This window comes from Stylophora pistillata, chromosome 2 (genome assembly GCF_964205215.1).
Source record: "Stylophora pistillata chromosome 2, jaStyPist1.2, whole genome shotgun sequence".
In the NCBI taxonomy this organism is placed as follows: Eukaryota; Metazoa; Cnidaria; class Anthozoa; order Scleractinia; family Pocilloporidae; genus Stylophora; species Stylophora pistillata.
This window is the reverse complement of record NC_142520.1, coordinates 12,324,184-12,348,876: the sequence shown is the minus strand read 5'-3', so window position 1 is coordinate 12,348,876 and position 24,693 is coordinate 12,324,184. Positions and strand designations below refer to the sequence as shown.

At 38.5% G+C, this 24,693-nt stretch overlaps 2 protein-coding genes across 6 annotated transcripts in view; one reads left to right on the top strand and one right to left on the bottom strand.

Annotated features, from left to right (window-relative positions):
* LOC111346825 (uncharacterized) overlaps positions 1 to 24,693 on the top strand; it is a 551,029-nt gene that overhangs the window by 370,921 nt on the left and 155,415 nt on the right.
* LOC148737171 (replication factor C subunit 1-like) lies at positions 852 to 23,126 on the bottom strand. 5 transcript variants are annotated; one of them, XM_088748973.1, is made up of 22 exons: positions 22,745 to 23,126; positions 21,168 to 21,491; positions 20,800 to 20,946; positions 19,985 to 20,596; positions 19,785 to 19,875; positions 18,907 to 19,012; positions 17,655 to 17,849; positions 14,139 to 14,450; positions 12,929 to 13,108; positions 12,235 to 12,484; positions 10,835 to 10,981; positions 9,652 to 9,870; positions 8,754 to 8,839; positions 8,139 to 8,276; positions 7,471 to 7,566; positions 6,715 to 6,813; positions 5,978 to 6,129; positions 5,021 to 5,138; positions 4,335 to 4,480; positions 3,777 to 3,858; positions 3,018 to 3,161; positions 852 to 2,764 (listed from the first exon to the last, which is right to left on the bottom strand). In XM_088748973.1, the coding sequence occupies exons 4-22, from the start codon at positions 20,043 to 20,045 to the stop codon at positions 2,441 to 2,443; spliced, it is 2,946 nt and encodes a 981-aa protein (XP_088605099.1). In that variant the 5' UTR covers positions 20,046 to 20,596; positions 20,800 to 20,946; positions 21,168 to 21,491; positions 22,745 to 23,126; the 3' UTR covers positions 852 to 2,440. The 5 variants fall into 5 exon arrangements, with proteins under 5 accessions (XP_088605099.1, XP_088605097.1, XP_088605098.1 ...); XM_088748971.1 differs by having other exon boundaries at positions 19,985 to 20,946; XM_088748972.1 differs by lacking the exon at positions 20,800 to 20,946.

Here is a 24,693-nt window from a genome sequence, read left to right as displayed (position 1 = left end):
CTTTAGGCGAGATGCTGTTCAAATTGTAACACGATCTTTTGCAGCTGAAATGAAATGAATTATGTCGAAATGTTGCTTTGCAATTTTTTTTTTTTTTTATAGATAAAAAATGTAACTGGAAAGGCATCCCCATCATAGAAATGAAAAATAACAGAATCGTACGCTCTGTTCTATTCTTTCATTTGATCACATTTCAGGTGTTCAGTGGGTCCTCTCACCCATTGCTTGTAAAGCCCAATACAATAGAACCTTCTGTGACAGCTCGATTTGTACGAATCAACCCAGTTCAGTGGTACGGTAAGCCCTGTCTTAGAGTGGAGCTATACAGATGTTCACTTCGAAATGGTAAGAACGCTTATCCTGAAGTCAATTTCTGTTCCACGAAACGACTTGCTGATTAGTAGCCGTTCTTTTCGCTGATAGGATAGCTTAAGCGAGAGTAAACTCAGTTAAGAAGGGGGGGAAGGAAAAAACGCCTACAGTGACTGAGCATTAGGCTAAAATAATTATTCACCTCATAGTCGTTAAAAAGCAGGGGACGCTTAACTTCACTTTGATGAGTAAGATAGATTCAGCGATATCCTACAAACCCCACAACCCTCATACGACGACATTATTTGGTGATCAGCAAATTGGACAGGAAATGACATCAAAAAGGCAGTGGCATGGACTCCTCACTACATTCTAACCTAACAAACAAACAAATACACACAGAGAACGGAGAAAATAAAAAAAAAAAAAAAAAAAAGATAAACAAACAAACGGAGAAGCGAACAAACCAACAATCAACAGAGCTAAAACAAAAAAAGAAAAACCGGAAAAACGTAGAAACAAACAAAAACAAAACAAACTACAGGTTAACGCTCTTGTTTACTTTAATTTTGTCCGTTAAATTTCAGCTGATCCTTACGAATTATAAAGACCGAGGGGTTGGACTAAATCAGAGAAACTACAGTGTATGAATTTTTGTTCCTGGTTATCCATCATGATTCTCGACACAAACCATGGATAATATCAAGTTCTACGAGTTCTCTCATGTGCTTAAACGTTACGAATTCAAAAAAATACAATATAGGCTGTCACAAGCATAAAAATGGAATTTTCCATCCTGAGCGCTTACACCCCTCAGGCTTGTCTGCGCTCGAGTTTTATAATCTCTTGGACAGAGTTAACCCTTTACAACCTACTATCGGCATGCATATTCTCCATACTGTTCTCTATACATTTCCTAAGGTGCTGACAAGGAGAATTTGTTTAACAATCAAGAGCTTCTTTAGTTCGTGTGATCATTTCCTCCATTCTCCTGACCTTAACGTGTGATTCAGAGGGGAAATTGTGAGGAGAAAGTAGATGTTAGTCACTCTTAGAGTTCGCACAAAGCTGAAACAGGACACGACGGAGGACTGTGAAGTACATAAAGTGGCTAAACAATTTTCTTTTTTTTTTTTAAGAAATAAAATATTACACCAACAGAACAACGTTGTTTACGAGTCAAAGTTTTATAAAAGAAAAAAGAAATGTATGGTAGTGGTGCATGTAAAATTCATAACACCATCAAAAGTGAAAGTTGGTGTCAAGACAATAGTTATACGGTTATAAAATTCAGCCATGTTATTTTCGCGTGAATGCTACAAAGTATTTGATGCCTCATCGCTTCGTCTTTTTTTTTTTATATTTGTTGTTGTTGTTATTTTTTTAATTTTATTTTGACATTTCGAGCAGCTTTGCTCTCATCTATTTCATCCATCCAGAACTATTCAGCTGACAAAAAAAGGGAAGCGGACGCGTGAGACGGCAAAAAAAAGAAAAAAAATTAAAAAAATTTTTGTTCCGCAAACAGAGTCAAAAGAGGGTAAAGTTAGTGAACAATTATACAGCCACCTATGTAAGTCCTGGGCGACACAAGTATGCCTCCTTGAATCCCCATCACACGTGTAATTCAGGTATTTGAGTTGAAAGCGATGGTAGATTTAGACCATGGATAATGAAATCGTTTCAAAAACGTCTTACAGCTCAAATCTGAAATCACAGAAACGTACGTTTTTAAGTGGAATAGTTTTGAATAGGAATTCCCTCTCGGCATGATGCGTCGCTGTAATTTTAGCATCGGGTCTACTTTTTCATTGCTCGTGTTTTATAGTGTGCGTTCTATGTTTCGGATGACAGAGACCTCAAGCAGTCAGGAAGGCAACGCTAAGGAAGACCTGGATTAAACAATCATACTTCTTGGTTAGAATTTCGCGGATGGCTGGATGTACACATCTTTCCAAGCAGTCAAATCGCAGAAAATAATGAAAGACACGCCTCGGCTTCCTTGAAATTTTTCACTTTTGTCATCCGCTCTAAAGCTATTATTCCATTGCTATACATTTTAAAATCGATCCTTGTCCTCCCAGTCGATTATTTTCCCAGTGAAGGTGCTCCTCCCCGCACAAACCTATCATTTTCTATTTTTTCCTCTTCCTTTTCCCTTTGATGTAGGCGCTTGTTTCTTAGCACCCTCCTTTGATTTTCCGCCTTTTGCCCCCGCCCCCCCCCCCCCCCTTGCTGCTGCTTTGGCTGGTTTCTTTGACGCCTTGATCATGGGGTTATTCTCCAGATCATCGTCGTCGTCCTGTTGTTCAACCACATCTCCTTCTCCTTCTTCCTCCATCATTTGTCCGTCCTCTGCTCCGCCTTTCCGTCCCTTCTTTGGCGCCGCGCGAATGGCGTAAGGTGTCTTAAAACTTTCTTTGTTGTAGGTTCGTGTGAACGCTGCTTTCACCTAAAGAGAAATGTCATAAAAATTTCAAAGCGATTATAAATGACATTTTCCCAAGTTACTCATAAAGAACATAAAGTAATGTAGCTGGCGAGCAAGCTGCAGGGCAATTTTAAACTTGGGATTTATCACGGGAAGCTCAGAAAAAAAAAGGCAATCAGTCGCCACTGCCCCAAATACACCACGGATGACTCCACCACTGAAATCTAAACACCACGCATTTTCATGTCTTAGCGGCCAACAGGAATGCACAAACCTTTGAAGGAATCGACGCGACTGGATCTCTCTGTCCTTCAAATTGACCAACCTCAATGATAGAATCCCAGTCTTCTTTGGTTAAATCATAGTTCTCCATGACTTGAATGACACTGGACACACCAGAATTAATCTGGTCTGATTCCTAAGTGTAGAAACGGGATCAAGACAATGAGATTGTCAAACGATTGTCAAACGAATTCTCCTTCTTAGTGCCAAAGAAAATGCGGAGAGTATGGAAAAAAAATTATATATTATATATATATTTTCCTCCCACAATATATACTTCGCTCTACTTCTATGTATTGAGCACTGTTCTACGAAAATCAAGTCACACTTTATATATATATTTATATATATAGATTAGGATGTAAATGGTTAGTAAACAGTAATGAGATGACAGTTCCAAGAACGTGTTCAAATAAATCAGACTAATTGCTTGGTCAATCCATTAATGAATAGTCCATTTTACAGTTAAATGCTTGGCTGCCAAGCCTTTGAAAAGAATTGAGGCCAAGGGTGACCTGGTTATAATAAAAACGTTGGTGATTTTCTAATGTAAATTACTTTGTTATCCTGCTAGCCAGATACTGATCTCTATCAAAACAAGGTCATCTCCGGCCTCACTCCAAATCAAAGGCTTGGCAACTAAGTACACAACTGTCAATTGGCCTATTAGTTGATTGTTTGATAAATTGATTGATTGATTGATTTTCAAGTGAGCAAGTTCACACCAGAAACGAGTTTCCGTCGAACATACCTGAGTCATAAGCGGGCTGGTGAGGACTTTTCTGAGATAAGGAATGTAGTCCATGTTCATTGACAACTTGCTTCCGGATGTGCTAAAAAATATCAATAAACATTAAAATACGAAAAAATATAAAAAAGAAAAAAAAAATGAATAAATAAATAAAATCAAATGCAATGATAACAATAACAATACGTATTACTACTACTAGTAATAATAATGACAACGAATAATGATACTGATAACGATAACAATGATAATACGAATTTAGGAGTGAGAAAGGCTTTGGTTTTGCTTTGATGCTTAATGCAGACTGCTAAAAAAGCAAACACACAACACAAACAAAAAAACAACGACAACAACAATAACAGCCAAAATCTTTTGTACCGAATACACGTAAAACGCGTCTTAATTATTTGCGTTTACTCGCACTTCAGGAAATTTTCCAGTTTCTACTTCCGCGTCTCATTGGCTACCTTTGATTACTCTCTTTGATTCTGAGAGTTTACTACGATAACCCCGATCGAAATGCTCTTTATTACACTGGTCACATTCCACAAATACCCTTACCTCAATCGCATGTGACCCTTCAATTCTTGAAGCATGCGGTCTAGCCTGCCATATTTGGAATTTTTTCCCAGCCACTGAGGAAACTCGATCCTCTGACCCATTCCCCCGCTTATAAAGGTTGACGGGATCACACACGAAAACATGGCCTGAAAAAAATCCAGCAGCGCTAAATCAACACTAAGGTCAAACTGGAATGTTACTTGGCTGCTACTTTTAATTTTTATGGGCATTTATTGAGCGAGTATAAGCATGACAGAGAGGTTCGCGCTATTCCTCTCTTCCTTAACCATTTAACCTCTTAAGAGCGACTTACATCTAATTTCTCATTACAATTTCACCCCTGAATCACACATTAAGGTCAGGAGAATAAAGGAAATGATCACCAACTAAAAACGTTCTAGATTGCTGGACCAATTTTCCTTAGCACCTTGTATGGGAACATAAAAAAGGGTTAAGCGGGCAACACGAACCAAGGAATTTATACTTCTCGGTATGTTGCGAATTTATGCCTAGTGTGTGTGTGTGTGTGTGTGCGTGTGTGTGTGTGGGGGGGGGGGGGGGGGTGTGGCATTTCTCCTACGCCAGCTACGCGGGTTAATTCCCTGTGGATGAACGACAAGAGCGACAGGGATTGTAATAAAAACCCAAATCACAAAGGCAAAATTTTGTCAAGCGCCATCTCGTACCTGCATGGGTAACATGGACCAGTTGCCTCCTTGCCTGATGAGTTTTTCGACCAAATCTCCATCACAAATGGAGTCGGCTGTCTGACTAACGAGTGACAGCGTTTTCTTTATATCACCACTAGATAAGGCAATCACGCATTGAAAAAAAAAAAAAAAACAAAAAACAAAACAAAAAAACAAAAAACAAAAAACATAAGAGTAACATCGAAATTACGAATCAATCCACTTTCGTAAGTACTCTTTAACGAGGACGTGTCTTTTCCCTAAATGAACTTATTAGTTAACCTAAAAAGTTTCAATGAATGGTTGGTAAATGACTGACTTGCTTCAAACATTCAGTTCGTAAAACAGAACGAAGTAGTAAAGGCGCCATAGAAGTGGCCGAGCGAAAACGAGGGAGGTTTGGGTCGTTCTCGACCAGACCTAATCCAATCCCTCCTGCTTTCTTTACTCTTCAAAGCTCAAAGCGCGGAAAAACGCAGTCGCGGTGGGTTTAAGTTTTGAATCTGACTGGTTGAGAGGATAACGTGAGTTTTCTGGACCAATAATTATAATAATAACAATAACAACTTTATTTAAGGAGGGTAACACATAACAGTAATTCGACTGATGAACTTGTAGCCCTCAAATAAATCAAACAAAGATTTTAAATAAACATGAAGTGCATGAAAAATCCCCACTGGAAGGAGGCAGACCAGTAGGCTATTTAGGCAGCCGAGGAGTTAAACTCGGGGCAACCGAGAACAAATCCAGCGGGTAGAGGGTGGAGGACTCGAACCCGGGCCGCTGGATTACAAGTCCAAAATACCCTAACCACTCGGCCACGCCGCCTCCTTAATTCAATCACAAAGCGGAGTGGAGCAATACCATAACAATCCCGAATTACTTTCGGAAGTGAATTGAAACTTGCTCTAATAACATGAAGCGAATAACAAAAGTACTGAGATCTCAACTCACCGGCCCTGGCCTGGTTCAACCATGAGGTAATTTTCTTGCATAAAGAGAGGCATCATGGAGTAATCACAAAAGAACATGTCCGATTTTTCAATCAAGTTCATCTTGGAACTTTCAGCTCCAGAGAGAAGTCTCCTCACGGCATCAAATGCACCCTGACGATCAAAAGGCCTCCTGTCACTTTTTTTCTAAACCATGCAACTGTTATATATGACTTTAAACCAACCTGTAGTCCAACAAGCTGCTACCGTTTGGGCCGCAATGGTCACCGGTAAAAAGTAACGGCGATTAAATCTGCAGGGTAAGTCGTGAGGCTTGAGTCGTGAATTGTCTTCTGCGAATCGACTTCCGATGAGACGAATCGACTCAACTTATCGAGTAGACCCGTGCGAATTGTGTCGATTCGTCAACATTTTCTACCCCTGCATTTTTTATAATTTTCTGACGATGGACTTTCAGTCGTTTCACGCCTTAAGAACGTGAAAGGTTCATGTTATCATTTTCTCATATATGACACTCATTTTCACTCATTACTCACGCCCCTCGACTTCCGTTAACAAACGGTTCAACTTCCGTCGAACCATGGTACTCATTTTCACAGATTACTTATGCCTCTCGACTTCCGGTGTGACGATTCGTCAACGACCGTAGACGAATCGCAACGGTTTAGACATGGACAGAATGTTATCTTAAACAAATACAATAAATAATTTATCACCATTCGATGATAAACTTGTTACCATTTTGATGTCTTTTTGCGCTTTAGCAGCCTCTTCCTTTGCCTGGTCATAGTTAAGCGACTTTTCTTTAGCTGTCCACATTGATAAGTTATGAAGAACCTGCGGCAAAAACCATTTTCAATCTAATTGAATCCTGTATATCCTGAACTCCCCTAATTCGTTAACTTTTCCCTCCCTGTTATTACTTTTTTAGTATTTTTTTTCATTTTCTCGCATTTGAAGAAAGTTTAGCTCAGCACAAAGGCAAAGATACAAACATACAAACAAACCAGAAGGAAAAAACAAAACCAAAACAAAACAACACCAAAACATCCACAGCAACAACAAAAACAACAACAAAAAACAAAAAACAAAAAACGCGAGCAAACAATCACGAGATCACTATTTTAAGTCTTGAGCAACGGTGAACACTTTGGAACTCCCATACTAACCACTATAGAAATCTCCCTCTTTTAAACAATCCCTCCCCCCCCTCTTGTTTGCCTAGAACTTCAGGTTTTCAACACACACCTTTCTTCTTCAATATGCTATTTTCTCACCCGCTTCCATATCAAAAGCTCTACAATGGAAGTTCCATTGTTCTTTGTTTAGGCTATGTCACTATGTAGCATAAAAATATACTACTTTGAAACACAGTATCAACTTACTTTTGATCGGTGCTCGGGTGGGAGAGAGTCTCGCTAAATTGTGCTTGGTAGTTGAATGCAAAAAAGCAGCTCTATCCATATGTCAGTGGAGTTAATTTTGTCAATTTACCTGTCGAACATCCTGGTTTGCGCCCACGATAATTTGCTCCATGGCCTGGGGTGGTATCTTGAGTCCTTCCTTAAATGCTATGCTCATCATGGCTCCCTGAAAAACAAACACATCTTTGATTCTCCATTTATATGTAAGATCAGACTTGAAGGCCGACACTTTCAAAACGAACATGTATCCCGCAGTAGGAGACTTTGTAGTTTAGTTTATCAACAGAGTTGACATTGCAAATTGCCCACCGAAGAGACCTTCTGGTGCTCACGTTTAGAGCGTTAGCCTTTCGTCAGAGTTTCATTATAGCTTCATATTTCGCTTTGACGAAGGCTTTGAGACATGTATTTGAAATCGTTAAGTCTAAATACAAACTCCCACAGCGATCGCATTCGTGTGAGAGTACACGCATTTCCGCGCAGTCAACTACAAAAGACGAATCAAAATACAGGCGTGTAAACCACTACACGCACGTAACTACACGCACTGGAAGCACGTATAATTCCCACGAATTACACACGCGCGTGGGGGTGTTGTAATACACAAGAGCAGTACTGTTTATTCCTAGCTTCAAATTCTTTACTGGGAAAGAAGATATAATAATATGTATTCTGCATGCAGGCGTAAACCAAACAACCAACCAAACAGACAAAAAAAAACGGCACGCTTGGTATTACCTTGATCTGTTCAACCCGAGGTCTCTGAAATCTCAAATCAAAACAGTAATTTGCCAAGCTGCGTATTTTTGAACTGTTCCTTTCATTACACATGCAGATGACGGGTATCTTTGAGTTCTTTATCAGCGATATGAGTTCCTGTTCAATAAATGGAATTAACAGTAATTTTTTTGTCAAAGGTTGCTTTTTTCCAAAGTGAAGAACAAGAAGACAAATCAAAGTTTGAAACAATGACTTCAATAGCCCATTTCCGAAATACCCTTGGCCTCTTTTTCAAAGCGGTCCTGGTACTCATCCTTTCCCTGTAAGTTTTCATTTGCATGAATATTGAACTCACTTCCGCATGAATAGTTGAGTACCAGGCCTCGTTTTGTAAATGAGGCCAAAGGTAATTCGGACAAAAATAATACAGCAACAGCAAAATAGCAACAACAAAAAGCAAAGAGAAACATACAAAAAAAAATCAAGTAAGAACAAATCTGAAAACAAACACACAAACAAAAACCAAATACAAGGAAAAAGCACAAACACACAAACAAAAACCAAAAACAAGGAAAAAGCACAAACACAGAAAGAAACAAAACAGGTAAAAATCATGATATTTTCCCTCCATACCTGCATGCCTCCCCTATCCTCGTTGCCAGCCATTCCATCAACTTCATCCATAAGGAGAACATGTTTACTGGGGTCTGCTTTGTGACCTGACGCAACAAAAAGAAAAAAAAAAAAAGAAGCCGCATGTTAAGCACTTCGTCCTTCACTACTGCTCTACGTGCAATAATAAAATAGCTTTATTGACACTGCGGATCGACCCTCGATTCGTGACCTTCGACTCTCGACACTCGATATCTCGAACCTGGACTCTCGATACCCGATACTCGACACTAGATATCTCTAACCTGGACTCTCGATACCCGATACTCGACACTCGATATCTCGAACCTGGACTCTCGATACCCGATACTCGACACTCGATATCTCGAACCTGGACTCTCGATACCCGATACTCGACACTCGATATCTCGAACCTGGACTCTCCATACCCGATACTCGACACTCGATATCTCGAACCTGGACTCTCCATACCCGATACTCGATACCCGATACTCGACACTCGATATCTCGATCCTCGATTCTCGATAGTTTCGAGTATCAGAGAGCGAGTTTCTAGTCGAGACTGTCAACTTACTTTTGAGAGGAACTGTACAATAGTGCAGTGTACAGTTGAGAACAAAACAATTGACACGCACATACAAAGCATGCTAAAATAAAGATAGTTTGCATGTGTTTATTAGAATGATACATTTTAGGTTACCATAATAACTCATTCATGTACAGTGCAGCAAAAAGGTGAAATTAAGAAAATGATGCAGTGAAGTCAGTTTAGTAAGAAAAGGTAATTTGGTTTTATCAACTTAGTTAATAATGTAAATTGGCCACCGTAAAGAGTTTAAAAGCTGACGTTTCGAGCGTTCGCCCTTCGTCATTCCAAATCTTACAGAAATTTTGCTACCTGTTAGAAAACCATCCATGGTTTTATTGCTTAATGACTGAGATATATGTTCCTCCAAAGTCTTTTTGTTCCGTGTGTCACTGGCATTCATTTCAATGTAAGTAAAACCAAGCTCCTCACAAACCAGTGTTGCTGTTGTTGTTTTACCAACTCCTGGAGAACCAGACAGAAGAGCTGCCTTAAAGGACGATCCATCTTGATCTTTCTTGAAAAACGAAGCTGTAGAAGAAAAAAAAGGAACTGAAGTAAAACTGTTATCCATTTACTATATTGTGCTTGTAATTTGAGCAAATGCCCCTTATTAGAATGTTTAACATAAATTATGCGGGCCTATTTTGCGAGTGATAAGCAACATCATTGAACAAGGGATTTAGTATTCCACTATTGCTTCTGTTTCTAATATCATAACTTCTCGTTTATGAAACACTTTTTAGTTCTAAGGCCTGATCTCAGCATCTTATCGATCGCATAAGGTGAGCGGAAAGACGAAACTTAGAAAAAAACAAACAAAAAAACAAAAAGCAATAGCGTGTTCTTTGTGAGCAAGGGAAAATCTTGATACTCTTAAAAAGTTTATTCCTTAAAGGGTTAAGCCAAAAAAAAAAAAAAAATTGTAAGGAGAAATTCAGTCTTGATCACTGATGGGAGTTGAAGGGTAAAGAGACAGAGAGCCAATCTGTTTGAAGCTTATCCAAGTTCAAGTAGCATCAGGTATGTTACAGTATATCTATACTTCCCTCTAGACAAGGTTGCTCTTTCCGCATCAAGTTACCTTCCAGGGCTCGACACCAAAGGTAGCCCACTAGCCACAGACAATAGTAGAAATTCAGTTTTGGCTAGTGGTTTTCAATTTCCATTAGCCAGTTTGGCAAGTAAACAAACTGAAATTGTCGTAACATCTAAAAACATCTAAGATGTCACTGGCCACTTGGCTAGTAAGTTGAAAAGAAGTTAGTGTCAAGCCCTGCCATCCCTAACATTTCATCTGCTTCCTCTGAGTTTTTGCCTGAACCACTTCCATTCTTTGCGAAAGAGAGGCATTTTGAGAGTGAAGCACCTTACCCAAGAATACATCACAATCACGTGGGTTGGGCTTGGAGTACAACCTTTTGATCCTTCGTTGAGCAAGTTACATGACACAGGATGTTGTACAAAGAACGCCTAGAATTAGATGCACACTCACATTTAGAGGCTGGTTTCTTTCTGTTCTTTTCCCAGTCTCTCAGCCAGTTCATCAGCTTTCTCATGTTGCTCTTATCACCCTGCTGACCTATAATCTGCTTTACAGCACGAGGCCGATACTTGTCCACCCACAGCAAACTTGGTTCTCCTGGATAAAAGCAAACAGACAAGTAAACAAACAATAAAAGGAAACAAATGACCTTTACTATCAAAAATTTCAAAACAAACAAACAAACAGGAAAACAAACTAAACTTTGTTTAAAAAGGTGTGCAAAGATGGAAGGACAGATAATTATATGGACAGACAGCTGGACTAAGAAGTGAACTGATAGGTAAAGTGGGTGGGTGGGTAGGTGAACTAATAAGAAAATGGGTGAGTGACCTGACAAACAGTTGGTCAAACTGATTGGTTGGCGCTGCTGTAAGTAGATGAATGGGGATGCTGGCTAGTGGACAGACTGATAAGCAATGATTAGAAGGATGAACAAGCACACACAAGAACAGACAGACAGACACAGACAGAGACAGACAAACAGACAGATAGACAGACAGACAGATAGACAGACAGACAGATAGACAGACAGACAGACAGATAGACAGACAGACAGACAGATAGACAGACAGACAGATAGACAGACAGACAGATAGACAGACAGACAGATAGACAGACAGACAGATAGACAGACAGACAGATAGACAGACAGACAGATAGACAGACAGACAGACAGATAGACAGACAGACAGATAGACAGACAGACAGATAGATAGACAGACAGACAGACAGATAGACAGACAGACAGATAGACAGACAGACAGATAGACAGACAGATAGACAGACAGAAAGATAGACAGACAGATAGACAGACAGACAGACAGACAGATAGACAGACAGACAGACAGATAGACAGACAGACAGATAGACAGACAGATAGACAGACAAACAGATAGACAGACAGACAGAGAGACAGACAGACAGACAGACAGACAGACAGACAGATAGAAAAACAGACAGACAGACAGACAGATAGACAGACATACGGATAGACAAATGAATAAAGGCTGATAGTTTCTAAAGAAACTGTTTGGGGATGCATCAGTGGGGGTAACGAAATGATTTGAATATATCAACAAAGTTGAAATGGTAAATTGGCCACTGTAACGATTACAAAGGCTGACGTTTTGAGCGTTAGCCCTCCGTTGGAGCGATAGAGAGATAGACAGATATAGAGACAGACAGATAGAAAGACAGACAGATAGAAAGAGAGACAGACAGAGAAACACAGACCCATAGATGGTAGGATGGAAAAATGAGCAAACTGATACATAAATGAAAAGATAAACATTGCTTTCCATTGAAATTATGCTCCTGTTCTAATTGTTGAAAGAATTTGCAGCACCCACCTTTCAGTGCAGGTGATGATGATGGTGTTTGTGTCGCTGGAGATGACACAGATCTTTCACTCAGTTGTGACAAATCACCTTCAGAGTGATCTTTTTCTTGGCTGAGTGCCTCCATTGGTTCAGCTTTCTCCTTCTTCTTAGACTTCTTCTCCACACTAGGTGGTTCATAGTGGGTCACATTACCTGGTTTTGTTCTGACAAGCTCAAACAGACCATCTTCATCTATTTGTGATGTTCCACATTGCTTAGCCTAGGAGTGAGGTACCAGAGACCAAAGTCACAAGCTACCAGTAATTCCTCAAGCTACTTCACTTATAAGACTGTTTTAATATTCCTGAATATCTGCTTGTAAACTATAATCACCAATTTTCATGTGGTGGTGGCCCAGAATTTTACGTAAACTCAAAATATAATGTTCAATTGAAGGCCAACGACTTAAGGAAAAAAATTATTGAAAGTAAAAGTGCTGGGATAAAAAAAGAGGATTTTACCCGCTACCCAATGGTGAATTCCTACATAAGTTTCTGTAAAACCAACACTTTTCAAACTACTGATCAATCCTTTCTGCATGTAGCACTCAACTTCAACACACAACCTTTAGATGTCCACCGCCATAACAAATGACGTCCTTTACATTTCAATTTTGTTTCTAAAGCTCTATTATTTTGTTTCTTTGTTTTGAACTGTCCATTACCTTAGAAAGTTTACTTTCTCCTGCATCCCGTCCCACAACGACATAGCTTGTTTTCTTGCTCACTGATTGGGTAACTTTCCCACCATATCTCTGAATCAGATCAATTGCTTCATCTCTCTCGATACTTTCTAAGACTCCAGTAATAACAAATGTCAGTCCTTCCAAACAGTTTTCTTCTCCCTAAACATTAAATCAACAAGATACGTATGATGCACGATCCTCGCAGTAGATAGTGCTATTCAGACCTGAAAAAAATCGGGCCTGTACGGGACTCGAACCACTGACCTCTGCGATACTAGTGCAGCGCTCTACCAATTGAGCTAACAAGCCAACTGGGAGCAGGCCGTTAAGTTGATTCGGAAATCAACAAGAGTATGCATGACTCAAGGAGATGTACAAAGCAAAATGAATAATTCTTTCCTTGAAGGCCTCTTAATACCTTTCAAATTGAAAAGTTAGAAGGGACAAAAAAAAAATAGTACCATCTGTTGGGAAGCACCATAAACATTTGGTATCTGAGTAACAGCACACCTACATGTACCCCACCCCTAACGAGTGCATGATTTCTCAGACACTGACATTGATCCAACATTTGAAAAGAAAAACTGAGAGTAAAAGAATAAAATACATTTAATTTTTTCCTAAATAAAACTACGAGTTTAAAACACTTTTCTGTGACATTTATTGGCAGATTTTCTAAACCAGCTTTAATTAAAATAATCTTCTTTTTCCTTTGTTGTACATCTCTTACTGGAATACAAAAGGATGGAAAACAAACCATTAGCAGGGCTCGACACTAATGGTAGCCCACTAGCCACAGACTAGTAGAAATTCAGTTTTGGCTAGTGGTTTTCAATTTTCACTAGCCAGTTTGGCTAGTCAACAAAATGAAATTGTCGTAATATCTAAAAACATCTAGGATGTCACTAGCCACTTGGCTAGTAAGTTGAAAAGTTAGTGTCGAGCCCTGCATTAGGAGCTTTGAGAAATGGTTGTTCAACTACCAGATGTGATTAACAGGTAACCTCTCCCTTGAATATACATACATTATCCAGCAAACTGGTTATAAGAATACTCAATAATCAAGTAGAAGTTGTCATCTTGATCTACATGACAGTGTAACACCAAAATTCTTATCACTGAGTTAAAGTAAAATGAGTGACAGCTAGAAAGGAGAATTAACAATTAGATCATGGACTTTCTAACCCACCTGAGGAATTTCCTTTGATCCAAGGGCCCTTGGACCATCTCTTGCCATAAAACTACGGTAGCCAGATTTTTTCTTTTCCAAAGAAGGAGGTACTTCATCTACCTCCTCTGCTCGTGACACCTTTGGCATTCCCTTGGTTGGAGTTTTCTTACTGTCACCTTTTTCATTCTTTTTGGAAGTAACAGTTTTCCTTGGACTTGGTTTTGAGTCTCTAACTGGAGTTTCCGGAACTGTGGTTGTTGGTTTTGCTGGTGATGCAGATGCGGTAGCTTTGGAGGCCAGTTTACTAGCAGGAGTTGTCTTTGGTAATTCCTGAAAAGTCCATACTTAGATGAAATTTGGAACTGGACAAAGGGTAACCCTTTACACCCTAAATTCAGCAGTCAAATTCTCCATACTCTTCTCTATACATTTTTTTTCAGTGCCGACTGGGAGAATTGTTTAACAATCAAAGCTTTTGAGGTTGGTGATCATTTCCTTTATTCTTGTGATCCTAATGAATAACTCAGCTGTATTACTCTTAAGGGGAATTAGCTGCTAGTCACTCTTCAAGGTTTAGAAGGTTACATGCATATCATAGATGAATATCACACATGTGAATCATACAGGTCTGCCTATTATACATGTTCCATAAGTCCTCTAAAAAGCCCCCTGGGGGGGGAGGGGGGCTTATTTAATTCAGGTACTTTGGGGGGAGTGGGTTATTAGAGGTGGGGGGCTTATTAACTTAGCCTGAAGTTCACTACCAGGATACAATATAGGACATGACAAATTAAAATTGCAGTCCTTGAATAAACTGATTGTATTTACTAACAAGGATTTGACAATACTTTATTTCAGAACAACATGTAAATACATAATTATTAAGAAAAAGGAAACCCAGAGGTTGGCCCTATATCAAGGGTCTCCTATTTATGTAAAAAATCTTACAGAACTAGTTAATAAAAAATAAAAAAGTCAAATAAGAAACAGCTAAATATCAATTATTAAATGACGATTCAATAAATATTCATATGTTTCTTCAATTTTGATTTAAACTCACGAACGTTAGGGCTTTCACAAAAATTAAATAAATTAATAGGAAGATTATTCCAGGGTTTGATAATTCTGACAAAGAAAGAATTTTTGTAACAGTTCAGTTTTGCGAGTTTGAGTTGTAGTTTATATGGGTGGTTAGATCTCGATTTAGTGTTTTTACAAAGTTCAAAATAGTCGCTGAAATTCAATCCATTTAGATTGAATACAGTTTTATAACATTCCACTAAGGAAAGGAAATCTCTCCTTTGTACTAAAGAGTTCCATTTAAGAATTTTACACCTCTCCGTGTACGCCATCTCTTGTCTTCTTTGGCCTAAGGCAATTCTCGAGGCTCTTCTTTGTATCTTCTCAATTTCATCGATGTCTTTGATGAGGTGTGGTGACCACACCGGGCAGGCGTATTCCAAGATTGGACGAACCAAGGTTTTGTACAAGTTTGAAAAAATATCTTTGTTTTTACCGCCTACTGTGCGTTTAAGTAAGCCAAGAACCTTATTTGCTTTGTGAACTATTTGTTCAACATGTTTTGACCATTTCAGATCACTAGTTATAATAACTCCAAGATCTTTGTAATTAGATACATTCCTCAACACTGTACTCGATATATTGTACCGCGTGGACTTTTGTCTCTGTTATGTGTAATTCTCATGACTTCACATTTGGTAGAATTAAATTTCATCTGCCAACGATCCGCCCATAGGTCGAGGGTGGTCAGATCTATCTGTAAAGCAATAGAATCATCGATATTATTTATCTGTCGGTAGATTTTGGTATCGTCGGCAAATAATTTGGCAGTAGACGTGATGATGCCAGGTATTTCGTTCACATAAATAAGGAACATAACCGGTCCCAGTACTGAGCCTTGAGGGACACCAGATGTAACTGGTGACCAATCCGAGTACGATCCACGTACCATAACTCTTTGTTTTCGATTGGTTAAGAAGTTCTTGAACCACAGGTGCAGCTGCCCATCTATCCCATACCTATTGAGTTTTAAAAGTAGGCGCTCATGAGGGACACTGTCGAACGCTTTTGACAGGTCCAGAAATATTACATCAGACACTTTAGACGAATTTCTTGTTAAGCACCAGTCATTATAACAGCTTAAAAGTTGTGACACTGTCGATCGGCCCTCCAGGTATCCAAATTGGCTTGGGTTTAGTAGTTGGTGTTCCGTCCAAAATGAGACAACTCTCGATTTCACAATCTTCTCCGCCGTTTTACTGATGATAGATGTTAGCGAGACCTGGCGATAGTTTTCCTTTCTATATTTTGGTCCCTTTTTATAAATTGGAATAACATGTGCAATTTTCCAGTCGTTGGGTAGTGAGCCGGATTGGAACGACATGTTAAATAAGTTAAAAAGTGACGTAGATAGTTCCAGTGCACATTCTTTTAGGATACGAGGCGATAATTTATCAGGACCTGGGGATTTGTGTATGTTTAGGTTTTTCAGATGTTTTTCCACTTCGCTAGGTGTACATAATACATTGCACAACTTTTCATTGAGAACATGATCAAATTCCGGAAGAGACTTTTGTTCTTGTGTAAATACTGATGCAAAATATGCGTTCATATGTTGTGCAATCTCCTGATCCCCAGTAATTTCTACACTTCCATCTCTTAGGAACAATAGGTCGTTAGTTCCTTTTCTTATTGAACGCATGTAGTTCCAAAAAGGCTTGGAATTATTCTCTACCTGCAATTTATCTGCGAGTGCCTCAAGATGTCTCCATTTGGCTGAGTTGCATTTCTTTTTCAAAGAATTGTTCAAAGTACGATAGGCGGCCCAGTGATTTTCATTGTTGGATTTTTTTGCTTTTTTATAAAGGTGTTTCTTTTTCCTGCACAATTTAATTAAATCCTTCGTAATCCATGGAGCGATGTTTTTTCTTCTATGCCGGTACTTGGGAATACTTTCGTTTACCGCTGCAAAATAAAGGTCTTTCCATGCTTCCCAGTTAGCATGGGAGGAGTTTGAATTTTTGTTTTTTTCAGGGGAAGGGGGGGGGGGGGGGCAGGGGGGCTTAATGAATTTCTTCTTCTATAGAGGGGAGCCTTATTAGAGGGCGGGGGGGCTTAATAGAGGATTTACAGTATATCATATATGTACGTCATACATTTCAACAGCTGAGCATTGTCCTGGCAGGGCAAGAGCTGTTCTCAATAGGATTGTTGACAGTGAAGTACATGTATTCTGTATCTGAGAAAAAAAAACATCTATTGTCAAAGTAGAACAGCTTCACAGATGCAAACAATTTGTCCTGGCAGGGCAAGAGCTGTTCTCAATAGGATTGTTGACAGTGAAGTACATGTATTCTGTTTCTGAGAAAAAAACCATCTATTGTCAAAGTAGAACAGCTTCACAGATGCAAACAATTTGAGTAACCTTCAGGATAGTAGGTTTAAGCATTAATTAATAAAAATGGTTAAATTTTCAACTTTTAAACGAGTATGATCATCAAAAAGTTTACAAACATTTTTCTTCTCAGAGGAGGGCTTTTTCACATCAAGCTTTGCCTCTGAGAAGTCTTCCTTTCTTTTCTTTGATGGTTGCTCTGTTGTCTGACCATTCACATTCCCATTTTCTCTTCCTCCTTTATCTCTCCCGTTTTTAGATTCTTCTTTCCTATTTTTCAGCGTATCTTCACTTTCCTCAGACTCGTCAGATCTCTGCAGGAGTATTAAAACATTTTCTAGATGGTTCTGCATGGAACTAAGGGATGAAGCAGACTGGGTTCTGGACTGAGCTCAACACCCTTAAGAATCGTCCTCTAATTTCTCATAACAATAATGACTCCACATCAAGCGGCAATTACGTGATGAGAAGAAACTCTTCAAACAAGAAAAATATTGATTGATTCAATGCCATATTCTCAGAGTACAAATCATAATTATGACATATGTGAAAGGCAGTACCAAGAATTTAATTTCAGATCTCGGAAGTAGAGGAGGGTGTAATCCCGTGTACATGTAATTATAAGGCCTCTGGTGTTGGCATCATTGTATCCCCAAATCCCCAACAATTTGTAATTAGAATTTGTTAGGTGACGTCATAGACATGAATATGCAACTTGAGTCATTTGCTAGTACGAGGAATTGCGAGAAACTGCGAGATACCACTGGGTAAATATCTTTGTTTGATTGTAAGGGATAACTGTTTATTATATCACTATCACAATTTGGTGTAATTTAGATTTTGAAGCATATTCAACTTCCTTTGTGAAAAGTACAGTGACTGACAGAAAGCTGGTGTAATAAATGGAGTCGTTTAGAACCAGGATTAGTTAATCCTTGCTAGAACAACAGTATTCTTGGCTACAGCTTTTCTCCAACATCTCCTCTCTCCATCCCCTAAAATAAATTCTTAAAATCAATAATTTGATTATACAATATGTGACTCAGGCATTGGCCATTATCCATTGGTTTTGCAAGATGGTACACTGAAAATGTTAACTGTAGTCCAAGCTGACAAACAATTTACTATGAGAGAGTGTCTGATTCATACATGATACCTGAATTTTACAGAAAGACATGGCATAGTGAGGTTTAACGTTTTCCTTGCTACCTCACGTGATGCGTGAAATACTGTTTAAACTACACATGATGCCTGAATTTTTTCTCAAAATTATTTTGTGGGTGAACCAGGAACGGTTCTCACACCAATCCTTGCAACCTCCCCTCCGCCCCATAAGAAAGGAATGACACAGAAGTGCAGTTAGTCACTGACCTGTTTTCTTTTATTAGCAAATGTTTTCCTGGATTCCCTTTCCACTGGAGTTGAACCAAAGAAATCAAGAGCAGAGGTTACTTTTTTCTCTTTATGTTTGACTGGACTGAAACAGAAATAATAAAATTAAAAAAAAATTATTATTTGATAACTAAAAAATTCATGAATCAGTATTTCAGTATGTCAAGTATGTTGTGTTAAATTCTCTCTTGGTGACTGTTTTACACTGTCTCCCTCATGTTATTGTTGGTGTTGTTGTTTTTTTTTTTCACCCTAACATCAGTATGCATATTCTCCATACCATTCTCTATACATTCCCTATGGTGCTGGCAAGGAGAATTTATTTAACAATCAAGAGCTTCTTTCATTCTCAGGACCTCACTGTGTGATTCAGGGGTGATAATAATTATTATTGTAACGAAAAATTAAATACTGGTCACTCCTAAAGATCAAAGGGTGAAATGTGTTAGCACAAAAGCAGTGTCCAAAGGCAAGTCTAACATTCTCTACCTCTGATGACATACAGTAGAGTGAAAAAAGAAAAAAAAAACTTGTACAATTAAAATTTAGCTAGAGAATTCTGTAAAGAATCCAGAGGAATAACTAGCCAGGGCTCAAAACTAAATTTTCAACTTACTAGCCAAGTGGCTAGTGACATCTTAGATTTTGATGACAATTTCAGTTTATTTACCAGCCAAACTGGCTAGTGGAAATTGAAAACAACTGGCCAAAACTGAATTTCTACTATAGTCTGTGGCTAGTAGGCTACCATTAGTGTCGAGCCCTGCTAGCTAGACTAATATCCAATGTTCTAAATGAACACAAGGGTTTGGTACTAAAATATATCAAATATAATGAAAAAGAGTGCTGCATGTTACCTCTCTTTAACTTGCTGGACCTCTTTAGTTGCTTTTGTTTCTGTCTGTTTGGCAGAGGGTTTTGATTTCTTAGGCACAACTTCTTCCTCATCTGTAGGATACCACATAAAAATACAACCCAAGTGTTGTAATATTCAAATCTTATTAAAGGCAGAAAGGTGTAATGGTAAGTGTGCTCAATCCTAAATGAAGAGATCTACCTTCTGCGCAGAAAGGCTTTCTTGCCATTCCCAAAACAATAAAATCAAAATCACGATTCATGATACTCCAGTGGTATCTTAAGTATGGAAAAGCTTGTCTAAAGCTTGCTGAGCATCTCCTTCAAAGATTGCCAAAATCAGATAGCCACCACACTATTTGGCAAGATGTCATTAAGATGAGCTCAAATCCTATGATTCAAGTTGAAATCAAGTTTTTGTTTGAATTCCTTGACAAGTTCATCATTCCATCTCTGAACACATCCCAAGCTAGTGATACAGAACTTCTTTTTTCCAGTGGTTACCTTGCCTGGTTATGGCCAGCAACTGTTTTGAAGCACCATGAAACTTTAATTAGTGAAATGTTGAAGTCTCCATCAGAACATTTTCCTGTAACATCACAACAGGTAAAGATGTCATTGAGAGACCCAGCAGCTATTGACCATTTTCACAAACAAGTGCAGAGGCCGATGTTACAAGAAGCACTTAAAGTAATGAAAGATCATGGAGCAGAGTGGTTAACTTTTACTAAGTTGTTTGGAATGGGAGCTGATCAGAGATACCAAGGTCATTTCTGGCATTCAGATTTAAAGCTTCTTGGAATTCCAGTCAGATCTGAAAATCAAAAAGAAAAGTCAGTGAACATTCCCTTTCATGTTCATGGACAGAACATTCTCACATTGGTCTCTAAGGACAGAGTTGGATTAATTAAATGGGCCACTCATTGGAAATTAAAGGAACCCCAGTTGCTATGTGAGATCAAAGAAATGGCTTTATCACAACAGAGCTCACTCATAAGTAAAGAAGCCACTCCAAACCTGTTTGAGTTCTACGCCAAGCACATTTTTAGTCTTCCAGTTAACAATGTTCTTGCAGAAAGACAGTTCAACCTTTTGCAACTGTATCTTAGTGATAACATGTCAGAGTTATCAAAACAGGCTTCAATCACATTTGTTGAGAACATTCTGCACAGTGGAAAAACCAACACCAGGACCACAGAAGCCGCACGTGAAGTTCATGAAGAAAGAATGAAAGAATATGCCCAAATGCTCACCACAGAGCTCTTGCAAGAGGCAAGAAAGAACTTAAACAAGATTAGAGAAAACAGCACACATGCATGGGCCACTTACAGCAAAGGATGTTTACCCTAAAGCTTGGATAGAAAAGAAAGTAAACAATGACTTACCGGATATGATTCAGTCACTAAAAGTTGATGGTCACAAACTTAAACTTCACTGGAAAGCTTCTGCCAAGGGAACATCTGCACTGGAGGGACAAAGGTCATTCAGCCCAACAGTAATTGAGGGAGTTACCAGTACACCTGATGGACAAGTTCCAAGACTCATGCAGCTAGCAGCGCTAAAGGTGTGGAACCATGGGGAGGAGCTACCAATTTATGATCTACCAAGAGAATGCCAGTTGTGTAACTTACAAAACCTTCCAAATGTCTTCCCACCTCCAACTACTTGTCTTTCCAGGTCCAACATGACGGTGTATATTACGCCATTGCCTACACATGAAGAATAAAGTAGTCATGGGGGTGGCTCAGTAATTTTTAAACATTTTAGATTTGTACATAAGAACTGATTTCACTGACCCACACTGCATGAAGTAAATGTACCTCAACATGAATGCATTTTTACACAAAGAGACACATCTAAAAATTAATAAATGTTTCAATGCAACGTGTTAGAACTCACCTGATAAAAGCATGTTGTATATGCCACCTCAGTTAAATGAACAGAGCTCAATATCAGTTTTAGTGTACGTAGTATGTTAGCTTTGCAACATTGTAACTGGTTTTGCAGGGTATAAGTACAGTGCATGGAGCCAAAGCTGAGACATGCATGTATTTAATCATGTTGTATTGGATCTTGAATTAAATGAATTGAACATTACATTCAAAATGAACAGTAGGTAAATGAAGCTGTAATATATCTGATTTTAAATTGTTATGCATGACTGTAGCTTAGTAGAATATTAAACAAACATTGAAATGCTGTCACTTCACTACAGCAGTTTAAGACCATAATAAATGTAATATTTAACTACATGTAGATTATATCATTTTAATGTTGCACATGTATAATTAAATTATCATTAGCAGTAGGTAACTTTTAATGTGATAAGTACATGACTTGTGTATAGGTGTTCTTGTACATTAAGTGAATCATTTTGTACAGGAAGGGCAAAGCTAAGTGATGCAGCCAATGTTATGTTACATACAGTTAGTGTACAATGCATAACAGTAATAAATTAGATTTAAACACTGGAACTGTTAAAAATGTGCCAAGTTCATTATCCTGTCTTTCCTTATTCCGTGTAAAAGATAAGTAGTACAAATCGGACCCGTAATGAATCCTCTCTCCTCTTTAAACGTTTTTCTTCGCCCCTATTAAATATCTACACCGATGGAATTTTTTTTCACATACAGGCAACTTGTCAGAGCCTCTAAATCTGGACCAACACAAATATAAATATGCAGTGTGGTCGAAAAAGAATCAGTGTATTGGTCGATCCTCCACATTCATAGCGCCCAAAAGAAATACGCGTTGATTTAACAATCGATATCAGTCAAACATCATCAATAGTACCACCGAGAACTCAAGAAGTGATTGATAATTAACTGCTCTCGGTTTCTGTTGACGAATAAACCGGAGTTCACTCTCGATCTTGGGTGGGCGATATTAAATGTAAGCTAATCGACTCATTACCACCAACACCCCCAAGAAAGGGTCAAGATAACCTAGTTTATAATCTTACCTCGAGCATCGAGTGCTTGCTTTACTCAGTCGATATATTTCAATCCTCCATTACATCTCGAGCGCGCGTTAAAAACATGAAAATAACTTTAATACGAACAACAGTGGACTCCAAACCTCAATTTGCCTTGAAACTACGATGCCAATTCTTGAACTTGACTGTTTCGAAATTCCAAAATTTGGAACACCACGCGCAATGAATGACAAAACAGTACGAAAAAATAGCATTTCTACCACTAAGTCGATGAAAAGAAAAAAATAAAACGGTGGAATCCTTAACTCCGTTGCAGTCTTCGCAGTTTAAGTATTAAACTACCAGAGACTTTGTGTTTTGATAAGATATTCAACGGTAAAGTTTTAAAAGCGCACAGGGGAGAAGTAAACACAACAAGGAGCGTCATCTGCGCATGTCTGAAATTTTCCTTAAAGCTGTTCCGTGAGGCCTAAATTTGACTCTAACAATTCAGGCATCGTTAGGCTCCCGATATTGCAGTGGAATTGTGAAGAAAGTTTGCTTTGAAATGGTGAGTGAGGTCATGGACTTCATCCTTAATCCAAAAGCACAGACATTTTTAGCCATGGAGACATTTTTAATACAACAAACTACAGAGGGGGAGAGGCGATTAAAGTCCTGGGTCCAGATGTTCAAAGGGCGTATAACTCACTCCAAAGGATAAATCGCTATCCAGAGGATAACTGTTGACAGGAAGGTACCACGCTATCGACCGGATGGAGATTTATCCTCGTTATCTACCTTTCTGAGACAACCGGGCCTGTTCTTTTTTTCATTTGGATGACAAATCGTATTTATTCAGAACAAACACTTCGTGTTTGTTGAAGGTTGCAGGTTGCATAGAAAGAAAAGAAATCTACAGGTTTATAATTTTTCTTTCCTTATCTCTTTTTTTTTTTTTTTTTTTTTAATCTTTTCATTTCTGCAACGTTCCTCTCAGTCTATATATAAAACGAAGGGCAAACGCTCGAAACGTCAGCTTTTGTAATCGTTACGGTGGCTAATTTACCACTTCAACTTTGTTGATATATCCAAATTATTTCGTTACTCCCACCGACGCAGCCCCAAACAGTTTCTTTCGAAACTATCAGCCTTTATATATAAAACACTCGACAAACCATCCAATCCATGAATGATGTAAGCGTAAAATTTAAATCATGTGAAATCCTACACCTAAGCGAAAGAAATTCGAATAGTGCCCTTGTTTTAATGTATCATTATTCATCGAGTACGATTAAATATAACTTTTAATATTTTTTCTGCTTCAAAAGCTGGCTGTAAAGGGATCTGAACCGGAAAGAGCTATATATCTTCGTTTCTATACTAGCAATGACGAAGTTCGTTGGAAACTATATACATCCTTACAAAGGAATTAATTTGGAAAGCATCAATTATATGTGTGCTTCATTTTGACTGGTTACCAGTCCTTTAGTACCCCCGAGCGTTTTCTACCCAGTCGACTGCTACCCATTCAGTTGAGCCGTTTCGTTCTTTACCTATACGTATATTTACGATGGTGGTGATAAGAAAATATCAAATTGAATTTATTTTAATCATCAGACATTTCCAGTACATTACGACTATGACAAGATTTATATCCTTCCCATCGATCCACCGATCACAACTCGCTTTGTCCAGATAAACCCAAATGCTTGGATAAATCAGAAAAATATGAAGTTTGACCTGTATGGATATATAATTGATAATGCCACAACAAAAAGCCCTCTTGGTAGTTTAATTGTAAATATTTTTCGTTATGTTGGAGACACCAGATAATACTGTCGAGTCTCGATTAACCAGACCTCGATTATTCCGATTTCGGATTATAAACAATTATTGGATGAGGTTTCTGTGATATCCAGAATAATCAAGGTCGAGGTACGTGTTATCAGCCGATGCCGATGGCTGAGGCTGATAACACTAACCGAGACCTTGAT

Excerpts from the sequence above, each read along its gene's own strand:
- LOC148737171 (XM_088748971.1), bottom strand. The coding sequence starts at position 20,045 with ATGAATCGTGATTTTGATTTTATTGTTTTGGGAATGGCAAGAAAGCCT. Across the intron at positions 19,013-19,784 it reads GTCCAGCAAGTTAAAGAGAG|TCCAGTCAAACATAAAGAGA; the intron begins GTAACATGCAGC and ends TTTCTGTTTCAG. Across the intron at positions 3,859-4,334 it reads AAGGGTCACATGCGATTGAG|CACATCCGGAAGCAAGTTGT; the intron begins GTAAGGGTATTT and ends GATATTTTTTAG.